The sequence below is a fragment of the Mustelus asterias genome, chromosome 9 (assembly GCF_964213995.1).
Source record: "Mustelus asterias chromosome 9, sMusAst1.hap1.1, whole genome shotgun sequence".
Taxonomy (NCBI): Eukaryota; Metazoa; Chordata; class Chondrichthyes; order Carcharhiniformes; family Triakidae; genus Mustelus; species Mustelus asterias.
In genome coordinates, this window is record NC_135809.1 from 132,289,291 (window position 1) to 132,306,746 (window position 17,456).

General features: G+C 42.7%; 1 protein-coding gene across 2 annotated transcripts in view; it reads right to left on the bottom strand.

The window, feature by feature from the left end:
- LOC144499003 (cytoskeleton-associated protein 5-like) overlaps positions 1 to 17,456 on the bottom strand; it is a 68,695-nt gene that overhangs the window by 34,853 nt on the left and 16,386 nt on the right. For both annotated transcript variants that reach the window (XM_078221048.1, XM_078221046.1), the window contains exon 2: positions 11,399 to 11,488. In XM_078221048.1, the coding sequence (XP_078077174.1) occupies positions 11,399 to 11,455 (57 nt within the window). In that variant the 5' untranslated portion in view covers positions 11,456 to 11,488. The remainder of the gene's footprint in view (positions 1 to 11,398; positions 11,489 to 17,456) is intronic.

Below are 17,456 nucleotides of genomic sequence, written 5' to 3' on the forward strand. Positions count from 1 at the left end.
ACACAAAGGGAGTAAAACTTCCATTTCTGACAGGAAAAACTGAGGTTGACGCCTAATGTGAGTAGGATTTCTTAACAGAAAAAGAGATGTGGGGAGCAATGGTTGACTTATTCAGGGATTATAGGCCTAAATATGACTTTTGCACCACAATCTTACATATTACATCCCTTTGAGCTTTTATCTCAATTCTAGTCCTGCTGTCCACCATACTGTTTGATTCAAATTGCATATATTTGCTATTGGTCTGCCCAATCATACAACTGACCCTATCTTTAAAAAAATGCAAGAGGACCATGGATTATGTCCTTTATTTACTATTCTTATTTCAGTGCCAGCAAATGGCAAGTTTACTGTTTGTTTCAGTATCCAGTTCATTTACTTAGACTAGAAGTCTGGTTCCTTCTAAAGCAGGGCTTTTTAAACAGAGATCTGGGGATTTAAAGATATCCACCAAAAATAACCAGAGTGCAGGAAAATATGGACTTGATATTCAAACAACCACAATTGAGTCAAGACAGACAGTAGCCATGATGACTCGTCAATAAAGGAACGGTGTTCAGAAAGTGAGAATTAAAATCGAGGTCTCAATGCTCTCAGGTTTTGGTTGAGAGAGAGAACGACACAGACAGGGTGTATAACATTTAGCCCCTCGAACCTTCACTTCCATTCAATGAGACAATGGCTTATGCCTGTCTTTTCTCATATCCCTTAATGGCCTCGATTAATAAAAATCCCAAATTTTAAATTAACAAGTGATCTAGCATCAAACACCATTTGCACAAGAGGCTCAAAGTTCTGCCACCATCTGCATTAAGTGCTTCCTAATTTCATTCCTGAAAGGTTGGTTCTAATTTTGATTATGTCCCTTGTCTGAACAACCCAAATAGCAGAAATCTTTTCTCTCAATCTTAATAAATGGAAAACCTTGATCAAAACGCCCCTTAACCTCAGTTCCACAGAACACAATCCTAGTTCGGGTCATCTCTCCCTCATCACTTAACCATTGTAGTCTAGATATCAGTCTCATAAATCTAAGGTTCATTCTACCCAAGGACAATATGTATTGTACAAGCATGACTGCTATCTCCTTACATACGAGTCCTCTATATATAAATGCCAGCATTCCATTAGTGCTGGATTATTTTCTACACCTTTTCAGGACACTTCTGAATGCTCTTATACCTGGAGCCTAACTTCTTTGAATCTCCAGTGTTTCTAGCTTTTCACCAGATAGAAGGTAACCTGTTCTATCTTTTAATGTCCAAAGTGGATAACTTCACATTCAACTACATTGAAATCTGTTTGCCAGTTTTGTCCAGTCACTTAATTTCATGCTTACATATACTACTTGCAATAACACATCTTTGCCATCATCAGCAATTTTGAATGCAGCTCTCTAACCCATCATCCCAGGTGTTAATAGTCAATAGTAAAGCTCCACAGATTCTTGCAGGACACCACAAATCACATTCTGCCAATTAAACTATCTTCCCTATATCCCTATTTTGTCTCCTATTATTCAGCCAATTCCCTAACTAGGCTAAAAATATGCCTGATTCCAAGAGCTTCGACTTCAGCTCAGTCTCTTACAAGGAACTTTCTGAATATTATTTCTAGACTTCTAAAGGTATTTGAGTGTCACAATAGAGGTTAATCCCATTTACCATGCGTCATAATCTGCTACAATCATTTGGGAAGGTGTTATCTGTTCTTAATTTACGATTAGAGGTTCATTTATATAAAGGCCTAACACCCACTTTAAATGAATTAACAAGGTATTTTATCTAAATAACCAGTAAGCAACATACTAAGGTACAAAGAACAAAGAGAACAAAGAACAGTACAGCACAGGAAACAGGCCCTTCGGCCCTCCAAGCCTGTGCCGCTCCTTGGTCCAACTAGACCAATCGTTTGTATCCCTCCATTCCCAGGCTGCTCATGTGACTATCCAGGTAAGTCTTAAACGATGTCAGCGTGCCTGCCTCCACCACCCTACTTGGCAGCGCATTCCAGGCCCCCACCACCCTCTGTGTAAAAAACGTCCCTCTGATGTCCGAGTTATACTTCGCCCCTCTCAGCTTGAGCCCGTGACCCCTCGTGATCGTCACCTCCGACCTGGGAAAAAGCTTCCCACTGTTCACCCTATCTATACCCTTCATAATCTTGTATACCTCTATTAGATCTCCCCTCATTCTCCGTCTTTCCAAGGAGAACAACCCCAGTCTACCCAATCTCTCCTCATAGCTAAGACCCTCCATACCAGGCAACATCCTGGTAAACCTTCTCTGCACTCTCTCCAATGCCTCCACGTCCTTCTGGTAGTGCGGCGACCAGAACTGGACGCAGTACTCCAAATGCGGCCTAACCAGCGTTCTATACAGCTGCATCATCAGACTCCAGCTTTTATACTCTATACCCCGTCCTATAAAGGCAAGCATACCATATGCCTTCTTCACCACCTTCTCCACCTGTGTTGCCACCTTCAAGGATTTGTGGACTTGCACACCTAGGTCCCTCTGCGTTTCTATACTCCTGATGACTCTGCCATTTATTGCATAACTCCTCCCTACATTATTTCTTCCAAAATGCATCACTTTGCATTTATCCGGATTAAATTCCATCTGCCACCTCTCCGCCCAATTTTCCAGCCTATCTATATCCTGCTGTATTGCCCGACAATGCTCTTCGCTATCCGCAATTCCAGCCATCTTTGTGTCATCCGCAAACTTGCTGATTACACCAGTTACACCTTCTTCCAAATCATTTATATATATCACAAATAGCAGAGGTCCCAGTACAGAGCCCTGCGGAACACCACTGGTCACAGACCTCCAGCCGGAAAAAGACCCTTCGACCACTACCCTGTCTCCTCTGGCCAAGCCAGTTCTCCACCCATCGAGCCACTTCTCCTTGTATCCCATGAGCCTTAACCTTCTTAACCAACCTGCCATGTGGGACTTTGTCAAATGCCTTACTGAAATCCATATAGACGACATCCACGGCCCTTCCTTCATCAACCGTTTTTGTCACCGTTTTTGTACGTTTTGACTAAAATGTTGTTCAAGTAATACAAGGAACAGTCATTGCCAAAACACTAACAACAAAAGTTTAATCACTCAAAAAATATATATACCCAGATCTGATAGCGTTCGGAAGCTTTGGAGTTCTTTGGCAGTTGTCCGCTGTCTGTAAGGTCTTTCTGACTCTGTATCCTTCTGTTAGATAGCTGAATAATTCTCTTGAGATATTTAAACTGGCATGGGTGGAGAGGCGCTCCAGAAATGAATGCTGGCTTTTTGTCTGGCTGCCCTGGCCCTTGGAGATGTTCTTCCAAGACGTTCTCTCTTGAAATGGCTGTTGCTTTGGCCTTTATACCCGCTATGACCTCGCAATTTCCTTACACCACGACTGGTTTGAGGCTGTCAACATGATCAAATTCAAATCTGATAGGTTTTAATAGTTGAGCATTTTCTTTAAGCTCATAGGCTGCTAGCTGAATGTCTTCTTTAAACTCATAGGCTAACAAAAATGCAAAACCTGCAGAGCCAGTTACCAAGGCAACCCTGATGCTTTTGATCCTTTTGAAACAAATGTTGCAACCTGCAGTTGTGTACTCTGCATTTTAGTACAGAACTCAAAAACAGCTTTTAAAGGGACCACGCTCTTTCCCTCCAGCACTTTTTTTTAACAATTCTTTTATACCTTTATAAAACATTTATATCTTTACAAACTCAACTTCACAACAATAGTCATTCCCCTTCCATTACTTTACTCATCTCTTCAAAATGTTCATCCCTGTTCATAATATGACTTAGCCTTTACAAATCCATGCTGGCCCTCTCTGATAAGCTGAAAATTTTCAAGATGTTTAGTCACCCCACCCTTAATTATAGACTTGAGCAAGATTCTGACCACAGATGGTGGCTAATTGGCATACAATGTAATTTCCTGATTTTCCTCCATCACTTGCTTAAGCAACAAAATGGGATGCATATCAAGAGAACTTTGCACGTTTGGGCGCACTGCAGTGAAATTACCGTGAAAATCTCCTACGCATCTACAATGTTCACAACTAAATTCTTTAAAACCAAGATGGAAACTATCTTTCCTAGGAATTTGTCTCAAGAAGCATTGCTTTCTTCATTATAATAATTTTGTTTACATCAATTTTGGCAAATCCCTATTCTTTGGATTGGTCAGCCATGGCTCAGTTGGGAGCACCCTCACCTAAGTCACAAGGTTCTGAGTAAAAACCCCACACTATGGCTGACAGAAAAGTCAAAACCAACTTCCCAGTGCAGTACTAAGTGTTGGAAGTGCTGTTTTCAGATATGGCATTAAACCATGTTTGGGTGGATGGAAAAAGTCCCATGACAATTTTGAAAACAGGTGAACATTCCCTAATGTCTTAGCCAATGTTTTCCTACAAATATTATTAAAGAAATACTAGATAATTGGTCCATCACATTGCTGTTTGTGGGAATTTGCTGTCGCTCTTTTTCCTAAAACAGCAACGACATTTCTAAGTATTTCATTGGGTATAAAGAGCCCAGTGAAAAGCACTATATAAATGCAAGTGCTTGCTTCTTTCAAATATTACATTCTTTGGGATTTTCAAAACGCTGACCTCTGCGTCAATAATTATGGTAGAGGAAAAGTAATCACTCAATACTCCAAACTATGTGTACTTCATCCAACCTGAACAGGTTAATTTGAGACATTCATAAACCACATCAAGTGTTTCAGGCCTGAATCTGTTGCCAAAACCAAGACAAACCAATGACTTCTGAAACACCTCTCCCCTGAACCCTCTAACAGGCTCACGTACTTGTCAGGAAAATTGAGATCTATCTGCTCTTCCTACTTCTCATCCCAGTCACTTGCCAGCAAGCCAATTCCCTCAAACGCTGCTGTGACTCTGAACCCTTCTTTCATTAGCTTCACTCCCATTCCTTTTCACATCCTCTTCCACCATCTCTAGTTTCTCATTTGCTTGATGCCATTCCCATGGGACTGGTAACCACCAAATTTCCCCACCTGCATCCTCACCACTGGATTCCATTTTTGAGATGCTGTTCCCTTCCTTTCAAAATAGAATTTGTTTCTTTCTTGTCCATCGCCCTGACAAAATTATTTAGCATATTTGCGATGTGGATATTGTTGGTATAGCCAGCATTTGCTGCCCATCATTAGTTGCTCGGAGGTGAAAATGCAGTTTCATGAACTGAGTAACTTACCGGGCTACTTCAGACGGTAGTCAGCCATGTCGGTGTAATATTTGGGTTACATACAGACAATGATAAAATGGCGGATTTCTTTCTCTTTAGACTTTAGCACTATCCAGCGGGCAGCGTTGTAGCGGGCAGCGGATTGAGCAGGTAGCAGAGTGAGAGCTGAAGGGCTTTGGCTCAACGGGCTTAGGAGGAAACGGGCGAGAGAGGGTAGGTTTAAAGAAAAAAATTTTTTTTTCAAACTTTTAAATCTTAGTTCTTTCCCTGTGGAATCTGAGTAAAAGGGGCATTATGAATGTGAAGCCAGTTTGCTGTTCTCAGTTCCGGATTGGGAGGTCGTGGAGTCTCCTAGCCTCCCAGAAGTGCATATCTGCACTGGGTGCGTCGAGCTGCGGCTCCTAAGGGACCGAGTTAGGGAACTGGAGCTGCAGCTCGAGGACATTCGTCTGGTCAGGGAAAACGAGGTGATAGATAGGAGTTATAGGCAGGTGGTCACACCGGGGCCACAAGAAGCAGGCAAGTGGGTCACAGTCAGGAAAGGGAAAAGTCAGGTGGTAGAGAGTACCCCAGTGGTTGTGCCCCTTTAAAATAAGTACTCTTGTTTGAGTACTGTTGGGGTGGACAGCCCACCTGGTGGAAGCAGCAGTGGTCGTGCCTCTGGCGTGGAGTCCGGCCTTGTAGCACAGAAGGCTAAGGAAAGGAGGAAGGCAGTGGTGATAGGAGACTCTACAGTGAGGGGGTCAGACAGGCGTTTTTGTGGAGGAAGTCGAGAAACGCGGATGGTGGTTTGCCTCCCTGGTGCCGGGACCAGGGATGTTTCTGACCGTATCCAGGAAATCCTGAAGTGGGAGGGAGTGGAGCCAGAGATCGTGGTGCATACTGGTACCACTGACATAGGCAGGAAAGGAGAAGGGGGCAGGAAAGGAGAAGGGGTTATGAAAGGAGAATATAGGAAGTTAGGTAGGGAGTTAAGGAAGGAAGGAAGGCAAAGGTAGTAATCTCGGGATTGCTGCCTGTGCCACAAGACAGTGAGGGAAGGAACAGAATAAGGTGGAGGATAAATGCGTGGCTGAGGGATTGGAGGAGGGGGTCAGGGATTCAGGTTCCTGGATCATGGGGACCTCTTTAGGGGCAGGTGCGACCTGTACAAAAAGGACGGGTTTCACTTAAATCCCAGGGGGACCATTTTCCTGGCGGGAAGGTTTGCCAAGACTACTGGGGACTGTTTAAACGAGAATGGTTGGGGGGTGGGAATCAAAATGAGGTGACTGGGAGAGAGGAGGCTAGCTTAAAAATAAAAGGGGCTTGTAGACAGTGTGAGAGGGAGGATACGCAGGTGACGGAGAAGGGGAGCGCTCAGACCGAAGGGTTGAGATGTGTTTATTTTAACGCAAGGAGTGTAGTGAACAAAATGGATGAGCTTAGAGTGTGGATCACTACTTGGAAGTGTGATGTGGTGGCCATTACAGAGACTTGGTTATCTCCGGGCCAGGACTGGATACTTCAAGTGCCGGGTTTCAGATGTTTCAGGAGGGACAGGGAAGGAGGCTAAAGAGGTGGGGGAATGGCACTGTTGATCAGGGATAGTGTCACGGCTGTAGAAAAGATGGACGCCACAGAGGAATTGTCTACAGAATCTCTGTGGATGGAGGTTCACAACAGGAAGGGGTCAATAACTTTACTGGGTGTTTTCTATAGGCCGCCCAATAGTAGCAGGGATGTGGAGGAGCAGATTGGGAAGCAGATCCTGGAGAGATGTGATAATAACAGAGTGGTCGTGATGGGAGATTTTAATTACCCAAATATCGATTGGAATATCCCAAGGGTAAAGGGTTTAGATGGGGAGGAGTTTGTTAGGTGTGTTCAGGAGGGCTTCCTGACACAGTATGTGGATAAGCCTACAAGAGGAGAGGCTGTACTTGATTTGGTATTAGGGAATGAACCTGGGCAGGTGTCAGATCTCTCAGTGGGAGAGCATTTTGGGGATAGTGATCATAACTATCTCCTTTACATTAGCATTGGAGGGAGATAGGATCAGTCAAGCTAGGAAAGTGTTTATTTGGAGCAAGGGCAATTATGAGGTTATTAGGCAGGAAATTAGAGGCATAATTTGGAAGGAGGTTTTCTCAGGGAAATGTACAGAAGAAATGTGGCAAATTTTCAAGGAAAATTTATCTGGAGCTCTGCACAGCAACGTTCCAATGAGACAGGGGAGTTATGGTAGGTTACAGGAACCATGGTGCACGAAAGCTGTAACGAATTTAGTCAAGAAGAAAAGGAAAGCCTACAAAAGGTTCAGGGAGCCAGGTAATGTTAGAAATCTAGAAGAGTATACGACTAGTAGGAAGGAACTTAAGAGGGAAATTAGAAGAGCAAGAAGGGGTCATGAGAAGGCCTTGGCAGACAGGATAAAGGAAAACCCCAAGGCATTCTACACGTATGTTAAGAGCAAGAAGATAAGATGTGAAGGAGTAGGACCTATCAAATGTGACGGTGGGAAAGTCTGTATAGAACCGGTAGAAATAGCAGAGGTACTCAATGAATACTTTACTTCAATATTCACAGTGGAAAAGGATCTTGGTAGTTGCAGTGCAGACTTGCAGTGGACTGAGAAGATTGAGCATGTGGACATTAGGAAAGAGGATGTGTTGGAGCTTTTGAAAAGCATCAAGTTAGATAAATCGCCAGGACCGGATGGGATGTACCCCAGGTTACTGTGGGAGGCGAGGGAAGAGATTGCTGAGCCTCTGGTGATGATCTTTGCGTCATCAATGGAGACGGGAGGGGTTCTGGAGGATTGCGGGTGTGGTTCCGTTATTCAAGAAAGGGAGAAGAGATAGCCCGGGAAATTATAGACCAGTGAGTCTAACCTCAGTGGATGGTAAGTTGATGGAGAAGATCCTGAGAGGCAGGATTTATGAACATCTGGAGAGGAATAGTATGATCAGAAATAGCCAGCACGGCTTTGTCCAAGGCAGATCATGCCTTATGAGCCTAATTGAATTTTTTGAAGATGTAACTGGACACAGACGAGGGAAGAGCGGTAGATGTAGTTTATATGGATTTCAGCAAGGCTTTTGATGAGGTGCCCCATGCAAGGCGTATTGAGAAAGTGAAGGGGCATGGGATACAAGGGGACATTGCCTTGTGGATTCAGAACTGGCTTGCCCACAGAAGGCAAAGAGTGGTTGTAGATGGGTCTTTTTCAGCATGGAGGTCGGTCACCAGTGGAGTGCCCCAGGGATCTGTTCTGGGACCCTTGCTCTTTGTGATTTTTATAAATGACCCTGGATGAGGAAGTGGAAGGATGGGTTGGCAAGGTTGCTGATGACACAAAAGGTTGGTGGTGTTGTGGTTAGTGTAGAGGGATGTCAGCAGTTGCAACGAGACATAGATAAGATGCAAGACTGGGCGGAGAAGTGGCAGACAGACTTCAAGCCAGATAAGTGTGTGGTGGTTCATTTTGGCGGGTCGAATAGGATGAAAGAATATAATATTAAGGGTAAGACGCTTGGCAGTGTGGAAGATCAGAAGGATCTTGGGGTCCGGGTTCATAGGACGCTCAAAGCAGCGTCGCAGGTAGAGGCTGTGGTTAAGAAGGTGTATGGAATACTGGCCTTCATCAATAGAAGAATTGAGTTTAGAAATCGGGAGATAATGCTGCAGCTGTATAGGACCCTGGTCAGACCCCACCTGGAGTCCTGTGCCCAGTTCTGGTCGCCTCATTACAGAAAGGATGTGAAAGCCATAGAAAGGGTGCAGAGGAGATTTACAAGGATGTTGCCTGGATTAGGTGGCATGCCTTATGAGGATAGGTTGAGAGAGCTAGGTCTTTTCTCCTTGGAGAAGCGAAGGATGAGAGGTGACCTGATCGAGGTATATAAGTCCAAAGATGTGCGGGTTAGGTTGATTGGCTATGCTAAAATTGCCCCTTAGTGTCTTGAGATGCATAGGTTAGAGGGATTAGCGGGTAAATATGTAGGGATATGGGGGTAGGGCCTGGGTGGGATTGTGGTCGGTGTAGACTCGATGGGCCGAATGGCCTCTTTCTACACTGTAGGGTTTCTATGATTCTATGATAAGATGTTGAGAGGTATTGATAGAGTAGATTCTCAGAGGCTTTTACCCAGGGCTGAAATGGTCGCCACAAGAGGTCACAGGTTTAGGTTGCTGGGGAGTAGGTACAGAGGAGATGTTAGGGGTAAGTTTTTCACTCGGAGGGTGGTGGGTGCGTGGAATCGGCTGCCGGTAGTGGTGGTGGAGGCGGATTCGATGGGGTCTTTTAAGAGACTTTTGGATTAGTTCATGGAAGTTAGTAAGATAGAGGGTTATAGGCAAGCCTGGTAGATAGGGACATGTTCGGCGCAACTTGTGGGCCGAAGGGCCTGTTTGTGCTGTAGCTTTCCTATGTTCTATGTTCTAGACTTGAAGCAACAAGTCTTCTATAACAGCTTTATGATCATTTTTATAGATACCAGCCCAGTTTTATAACCTGCCCCACAGCAGCAGTGGAACAGCTCTGATCAAAATCACATGCCACCCAATTTATCCAAATCTCTTTTGAATATTATTGAATTAGATTTCACTACCCTTTCAAGCAATGCTCTCCAGATCACAACAATTGCTGTGTTCAAAATGTTTCCTCATGTCACCTATACTTCTTTAGCAAAATGGTTCAGATCTATGCCTTCTGGTAACTGGCCACCTTTATCAATCTCCTCTTAACCTCCACTGTTCATCCCTTGCACAATTCTAGTGAATCTCTCTGTACCCTTTCCAGGGCCTCACCATCGTTCCTGTGGGGCCGAACCAGTTTTTATAAAGGTTTAGCACAAGTTACTTGCTTTAGCATGCTATTCCTCCAATACTAATACTAAGCATTTTTTTAAAAATCAGTCAGCCGCCTTCAAAGATTCAATCCCAATCCCCAGTTCTCTGGTCCTGCACTCCTTATAAAATTGTACTATTTAGTTCATATTCCCCTGCTCATTCTCCCTACCACCATGCACCACTCCATATTTTTACAGATGTATCACAGCTTGGTGTGGTTCCTGCTCTGACCAAGACTGCAAGAAACTACAAAGGGTTGTGAACGTAGCCCAGTCCATCACACAAACCAGCCTCCCATCCATTGACTCTATCTACAATTCCTGCTACCTCAAAATCAGCCAGCATAATCAAGGGTCCCACGCACCCCGGACATACCATATTCCATCTTCCTCAGTCAGGAAAAATATACAAAAGCCTGAGGTCACGTACCAAATCGATTCAAGAACAGTTTCTTCCCTGCTGCCATTAGATTTCTGAATGGACCTACCATATATTAAGCTGATCTTTCTCTACATTCTAGCTATGATTGTAACATTATATTCTGCACCCTCCTTTTCATCTTCCCTATGTATTCTATGAACGGTATGGTTTGTCGGTGAAGCATGCAAAAAACAATATTTCTCACTTTATCCCAATACATGACAATAATAAACCAAATCATTTTTTTCTACGTTGAATTTAGTTTCCTGTGCATCTGCCTCTCACACCAGTTTATGTTCTCCTAATGGCTGAAACAGTACTTCCAAGTTTTGCATCATCTGCAAACTCAAATTATACCCATATACCCAAACAGGCTCAACGATGCACAAACATGAAGTTCAAATACTGAGTCATGGGGGTACACCACTGTGTGGTTTCCTCCAATCACTCACCATTACTCCACCGTAGCCAGTTGTGAACACATACTTAATGAACACTAATATCTTGCAATACGCAGATTTAAATGAGGATTAACTCCAAGTGAAGTCCTTCATGTAATAGGATTGTGTGAAATTCACTAGTTTCAATTTTCTGCAAGTTCCATTCCAAAATTCCAGTTTATATTGGTGATGCTTGGATTTCTTTTCTGCGGAAGATTTAAGGTATGCGGTGTGTGTGTGTGCGTGGTGTGTGTAACGCAGCACAGATTGTAACAAGCTAAAGAGATAAGATTTGATGCAAACAGAAAGGTTTCAAAAAGCAAGCAAAACTTTTTGCTCCCAAATCAAGTCATGTGGAGCCCAGGAAGCTTGTACATATATTACCTACCTGCAATTTGGTTAAAGCTTTAATTATCAATGCTCTACAAACATTCAAGCATTCCAATTATATTTACACCTCATCTTACACATACATACCTTGTGCTCACACTTCTGGTCAATTGGCAATTTCATCCATTCACATTCATCCGCCATGGTGATTATGTAATGTGCTCAATAAGCAGTAACCTAGAGAAAGAAACACATGTTACTATCCAAAACAGCTTTCACTGCAGCAATATAGATGGACTCCCACAGTTTGCACTGGGATAATGGCCCTTTGCCCAACTCCTCTCCTACGCAGTCGCAATTCATTAGTATACAAGTACCCAGCTATATCCTGGGTTCGGTCATGGTCCAGTTCCTGTGTGATCCCACTGCAGGACAATGCCACAAAGTAGCGTGGGCTCCCAAACAGTTGTATTTTTATTCAACACATTCAGAGTTAAACAAATGAAACGTTTAAGAAACTACATAACTGGACTTGAAAGAGTTTACTACTGCAGTGATGGGTCAATTTTAAGTGACCAGCAACAATTTAGCTTTTTTTATAACATTTGAGCCAGATTTTTGTAATATTAACCAAGGTGTTATGCCAAATTATATTACCAAGAATGAAGACAAGTCAGTACAGGGGTAGTCTAGGAGCTGGACAAATACCAAGGTGGAAACTGATTTGGGCAGTCCTGAGTGTGAACTCAGATTGAAGCCATTATTTTGAGGGAGGTGCTTCAAGCTTTGGGAAGACATCCTAGTGTGCCAGGAATTCTGGAATGATACGTGCAAAACTGGGAGGACTAGGATCACAGATCACTGGGAATGGAATCTAGTATACTGAGAGGGGTCATAGGATATGAATTGGAGAAAGTAGACAAAAGCAAAGCTATGAAGGACTTTCAGAGCACAAGGAGATAAAGTAGCTCATTTTTAGATGCAAAGGGATTTAGTAATATTGGGAGCAACAGCCTTGACGGATCGATCCAGGAGAACAGCACCAAAATATCCCTAGAACTCAACAACTCCCACCCCCCCCCCCCCCCCCCCCATAACTACATGCACACTCAAGCCTCTTCCCCATCCAATCCAAAGCCTTTTACGCCTCAAGTATTTCATTTCTTCCAGCTTCCTTTTGTTTTTACAATACTACCTTAAGGGTAGAAATTCCACTTAAAATGGACAAATAGACAAATGCAGTTGAGAGTTTTACCAATATGATCTTGGGATGCATCAGCAGCACAAAAGCAGAAAAAGTATCTTCAACGTACAGAGACTTTTTCAAGGTACTATCTTCACATTTGAGTAAACTAAAATGTTCAAAAATTTACAGTTTAAGTTTTTGATTTAAAAATTTTCAAGCCTCAAATAGCTCTTTTCATTTTTGAACAGCAATAAAAAGGTGATTAAAGGAGAAACCATTATCAATGAACATCGTTGGTTAATTAGAATTGCAATTACAGGTACTGTCTAGTTATGTAGCAGCTAACAAAAGTTGAGAGTTTTTGAACTCCACTTTCTTGCCCACTCCCCATTTCCCTTCATTCCTGAAGAGACCAAAGATCTGTCTATCCCAGCCTTGATTGCATTTAATAGTGGAACATCCATTGCCTTCTGAGATAGAGAATTCCAAAGATTCATAATGCTTTAAAACAAAACAATTCCTCATCAGTACTAAATGATTGGTATTTGTATGGTGCAAATCAAATCCTGTCAACAATTCTCCAACATGGTCCACTAGTTTGTCCCTGAACTTCAGCGGCACCATCTTTGCAAAGTCTCACATCAACAATGTAGTGAACATCACGATGCTCAGTAATGTAAATTAAAACTCCCACGCTACTGTTAGGAATTCCAGGATTTTGACCCAGTAATGATGAAAGAAAACCCATATATTCCAAAGTCAGGATGGTGAGAGACTTGGAAGAGGAACTTGAAGGTGGTGTTTCCATGACCCAGTAATGATGAAAGAAAACCCATATATTCCAAAGTCAGGATGGTGAGAGACTTGGAAGAGGAACTTGAAGGTGGTGTTTCCATACATTTGTAACTAGTACATACTCCAGCCATAGAACTGCACTGATGGCTTTATTTTCCATTCATTCATAGGACGTGGATGCCACCGGCTAGGCCAGCATTTACTGCCCACGCCCAATTGCCCTGGAACTGAATGTCTTGTTAGGAGTCAACCACATTGCTGTGGATTGGGAGTCATATGTAAGGATGGTAGATTTCCGTCCTTAGAGGATTAGTAAACCAGATGGGCTTTTAAGCCCCATCAACAATGGTTTCATGGACATTTACGGATTTTTAAAATATCAGTTAAAATCAAATTTCATCATTCACCAATGGGGGATTTGAATCCAGGTCCCGAGAGCTGGACCCTGACTGTTTGGAGTCTATAGTTCTCTTTCTTTCTCCCAACCTCCCCTTTTGAATGACAGGCTTACATTGGTTCCTACAGATTGCAAAGTAGCTATTCAAGAGTTCAAAGAGTTTTGGAAAATGACCACCACTGGATCTACTATTTCTGGGACCACTTCCTTAAGTAGCATGTTCCTGGTGATGGAGGGAGTCCAGAGCTAGGGGTCATGGTTTGAGGATAAGGGGCAAACCTTTTAGAAGTGAGGCGAGGAGAAATTTCTTCACTCAAGAGTGGTGAATCTGTGGAATTCACTACCACAGAAAGTAGCTGAGGCCAAAACGTTAAGTTTATTTTTATTAGTAGGCTTACATTAACACTGCAATAAAGTTACTGGAAATCCCCGAATCGCCACACTCCGGCATCTGTTCGAGTAGAGTGAGGGGGTAGAGTGAGGGAGAACTTACCATGGCCAATGCATCTAACCATTACGTCTTTCAGTTTGTGGGAGGAAACCAGAAAAAACCCACGCAGTGGTCCAAGCCGGAATCGAACCCGGGTCCCTGGCGGTGAGGCAGCAGCGCTAACCACTGTGCCACCGTGCTGCCCCACGTGCAATTTCAAGAGAGAGGGGGGGGGGAGGAGGAGGAGAGATTTATTTGACTAGTCCAGCTGAGTTTTTAAGTCACTGGCAATGCCCAGGTTGTTAGGTTGTTACTGATGGGAGATTTCAACAACTGTTATAAAATGTTTAGGCTCCTGCTGAGAGATGATTACCTAGTACAAATATTACTTTCATAGGATAGCTAATGTGGTATCATTATTCAAGAAGGGCAGCAAGGATAAGTCAGGTAATTACAAACTAGTCAGTCAGTGGTAGGGAAGTTACCGGATAAAATTCTGAGGGATAGGCAGGGATTGATCAAGAATGGTCAGCATGGATTTGTTGGTGTGAGATTCTGTCGAACTAATTTGAATTTTTTGGAAAGGTAAGTAAATACATTGATGACTGCAGCGTAATTCATGTGATTTACATGGACTTCATGGTCCCACATGGAAGGCTGGTAGAACTTTAGAAAACATTGGTTTGGTCACAGATGGAATAGTGTGCGCAGTTCTGGTTGCCACACTAAGGAAGGATGTAATTGCACTGGAGGGGGCATAGAGGAGATTCACCAGGATGGAAAATTTCAGCTATGAGAGACTGGGTTTGTTTTCCCTTGAGCAGAGAAGACTGAGGCAGATCTGATAGAGGTATACAAAATAAGAGGGGCATAGATAGAGTAGGTCGTAGGAATCTTTTCCCCATTACCAAGGCATCTAAGAACAGAGGGCATAGGTTTATGGTGAGGAGTAAGTGGTTAGAGGGGATCGGAGGAAACATTTTTTTCCAACCAGAGGGTGGTGGAAAGCACTGCCTGAGGGGTGGAGGAAGCAGGTACTCTCGCAACATTTAAGCAGCATCTGGAAGAGTACTTTAAATTGCCATGGCATAGTAGGATATTGATAAAGTGTTGATAAATGGAGTTAGTAGAGATTGATATTTGATGCTTGACATAGACATGGTGGGCCGAACGGCCTGTTTCTGTGCTGCCTGACTCTATGGCATGATGTCATTACTCCTGACAGTACAAATAGGTCAGTCCGAGAGGAGTGGTTAGAAATGCATGTTAGAAGACATTGAAAATGTATGCCTACTTAATTTAATTGGCAGCGCCCCCTCCTCTATTCAGCTCTGCATACAAGGTATAATTCTAACTGATTAAAGTCCCAAAGTTAAATTGCTGTTCTGAAGTGTCTATTTTCCAAATCCAGAGCTAGAAGTAACCAAACACCAATGATCTGGCTCAAGGAAAGCCAAGACTATACACGATCCGGTAACCAAATGTGACTCTGCAATGAGAATATTGGCATACTGACAAGATAGGCACATGCAAGTTTATGAAAAACAGCATTTAAACAAGGAGACAAAACACCAAGGATGAAACATTTGGGTTTTCCAAAATGTACCCCATCAGGGTTAAAGTTACTGCTCTGGAATTTTAAGTGAAAGAAAATTATTCAAAGGAATTCTCCCACATATATATTAACGTACATAAAACAGCCCAATTATAATTCACCCACACAATCACGAGTTGTGTCAGTAGCCAGATGTATCTACAAACATTTAGAACAGTGACTTCTCACAATAAAACAAGTTACAGATCAGAAAACTAAGTACAACAGCAATGCATAAATCATTCAGGGCAAACATATCATGTAAGCTTCAAGATCACAAAACACATAATTAGGAAGTCCACATGATTCATCCAACCAGAAATAACCTGCCTGGCAGCCTACACCAATACCCCCAAAGCACCTTCCCACCCCACTAGCCATCAAATTGTTTTCTTTACATAATCCAGGATTTTTAATCTCCTTTACTGTGACTGGCAGTTGATTCACATGTCAATTGTTCTTCATGATAAACTTGAATAAAAGGGATTACTGAATGTGAATCAATAATGCTTTAGGTTGCAAATCAGTGGTTTTGGTTTGTATGGAAACAGTCTTTTTAGCTGGTGCCCAAAATAGAGGTTGGGAAAAGATTTGAAAAGTAATGAGGGAATGCACAAATCTCAAAAAACCCCTTCACTTGCTAAAACAAAAGCAGAAAATGCAGATATTGCCTGACCCGAGGAGAAAAACAGAAATAATGTTTCAAATTGATGATATATCAGAATGTTGTGACAAAAGGTAAATGCATTTGATTGCTAAACATCCAGCACGACAACTTCCTCATTTACTACTAAAGCTGAATGGGGTAAGGACCCTGGCTGCAGAATCTAAATGTGATAGCAGTTGAAATTCAGTACTTAAACACAGAAACATCAAAATATGCGTGCGAAATATGCATGTTCCTTCCAAGAACAAAACAAATAAAAGCTATTGCTCATGAGGATGGGAATTTCATTTCAAACTACGTGGGAGAAACAATAAATTCCTTGGTTTCAATTACACTTTCAAATCTGGCTAACATTTCCAACTTTAAATTCAACTTTGGCATTAAAGAATAGATCAGATGAGATTTTTGTATATTTGGACAAGCCTCAAATTTCCATATAACATACACCATCGTTAATATGTTGTTCCCATTTTATGTACCCATCCGTAAAGCATTGCCCTTGACCTGCTACTGTATTTAAATAGCTGGTCCAGTTCAGGTTCGAGTCAATGGTAACCTCCCCCTCAAGATGTTAATAGTGGGCAATTCAGTGATAATGTCAATGAATGTCATGGGGAAATGGTTAGATTCTACAAACATATGATTTAGTAGGCCACTCAGCCCCTCAAACCTGATCCATCATTCAATATGATCATAGCTGATCTGACACCAACTCCACATTCCCACCCATCAGTTCTGCCTTCAAAGATTCAAAGACTCTTCTTAGCAGAGTTTCAGAGACTTTCGACCCTCAGAAAAGGCATCATCCAGATGTAGTCGTAGACGGAACTGCTTCAGCATCAGAGGAGTCACGACTGGTGCGGAGCATTGTGCAATCATCTGGGAACATCCCAATTCTGACTTTATGATGGAAGGAAGATCATTGATGAAGCAGCCGAAGGTGGTTGGGCCGATGACACTACCCACAGAAACTCCTGCAGTGATGTCCTGGAACTGAGATGATTGACCACCAACAACCACAACCAAATTTGTCCTAGGTATGACACAACCAATGGAGAGTTTCCAACAATTCCTGGTGACTCCAGTTTTGCTAGGGCTCCTTGATGCCACATTCAGTCAAATGTGACTTTGATGTC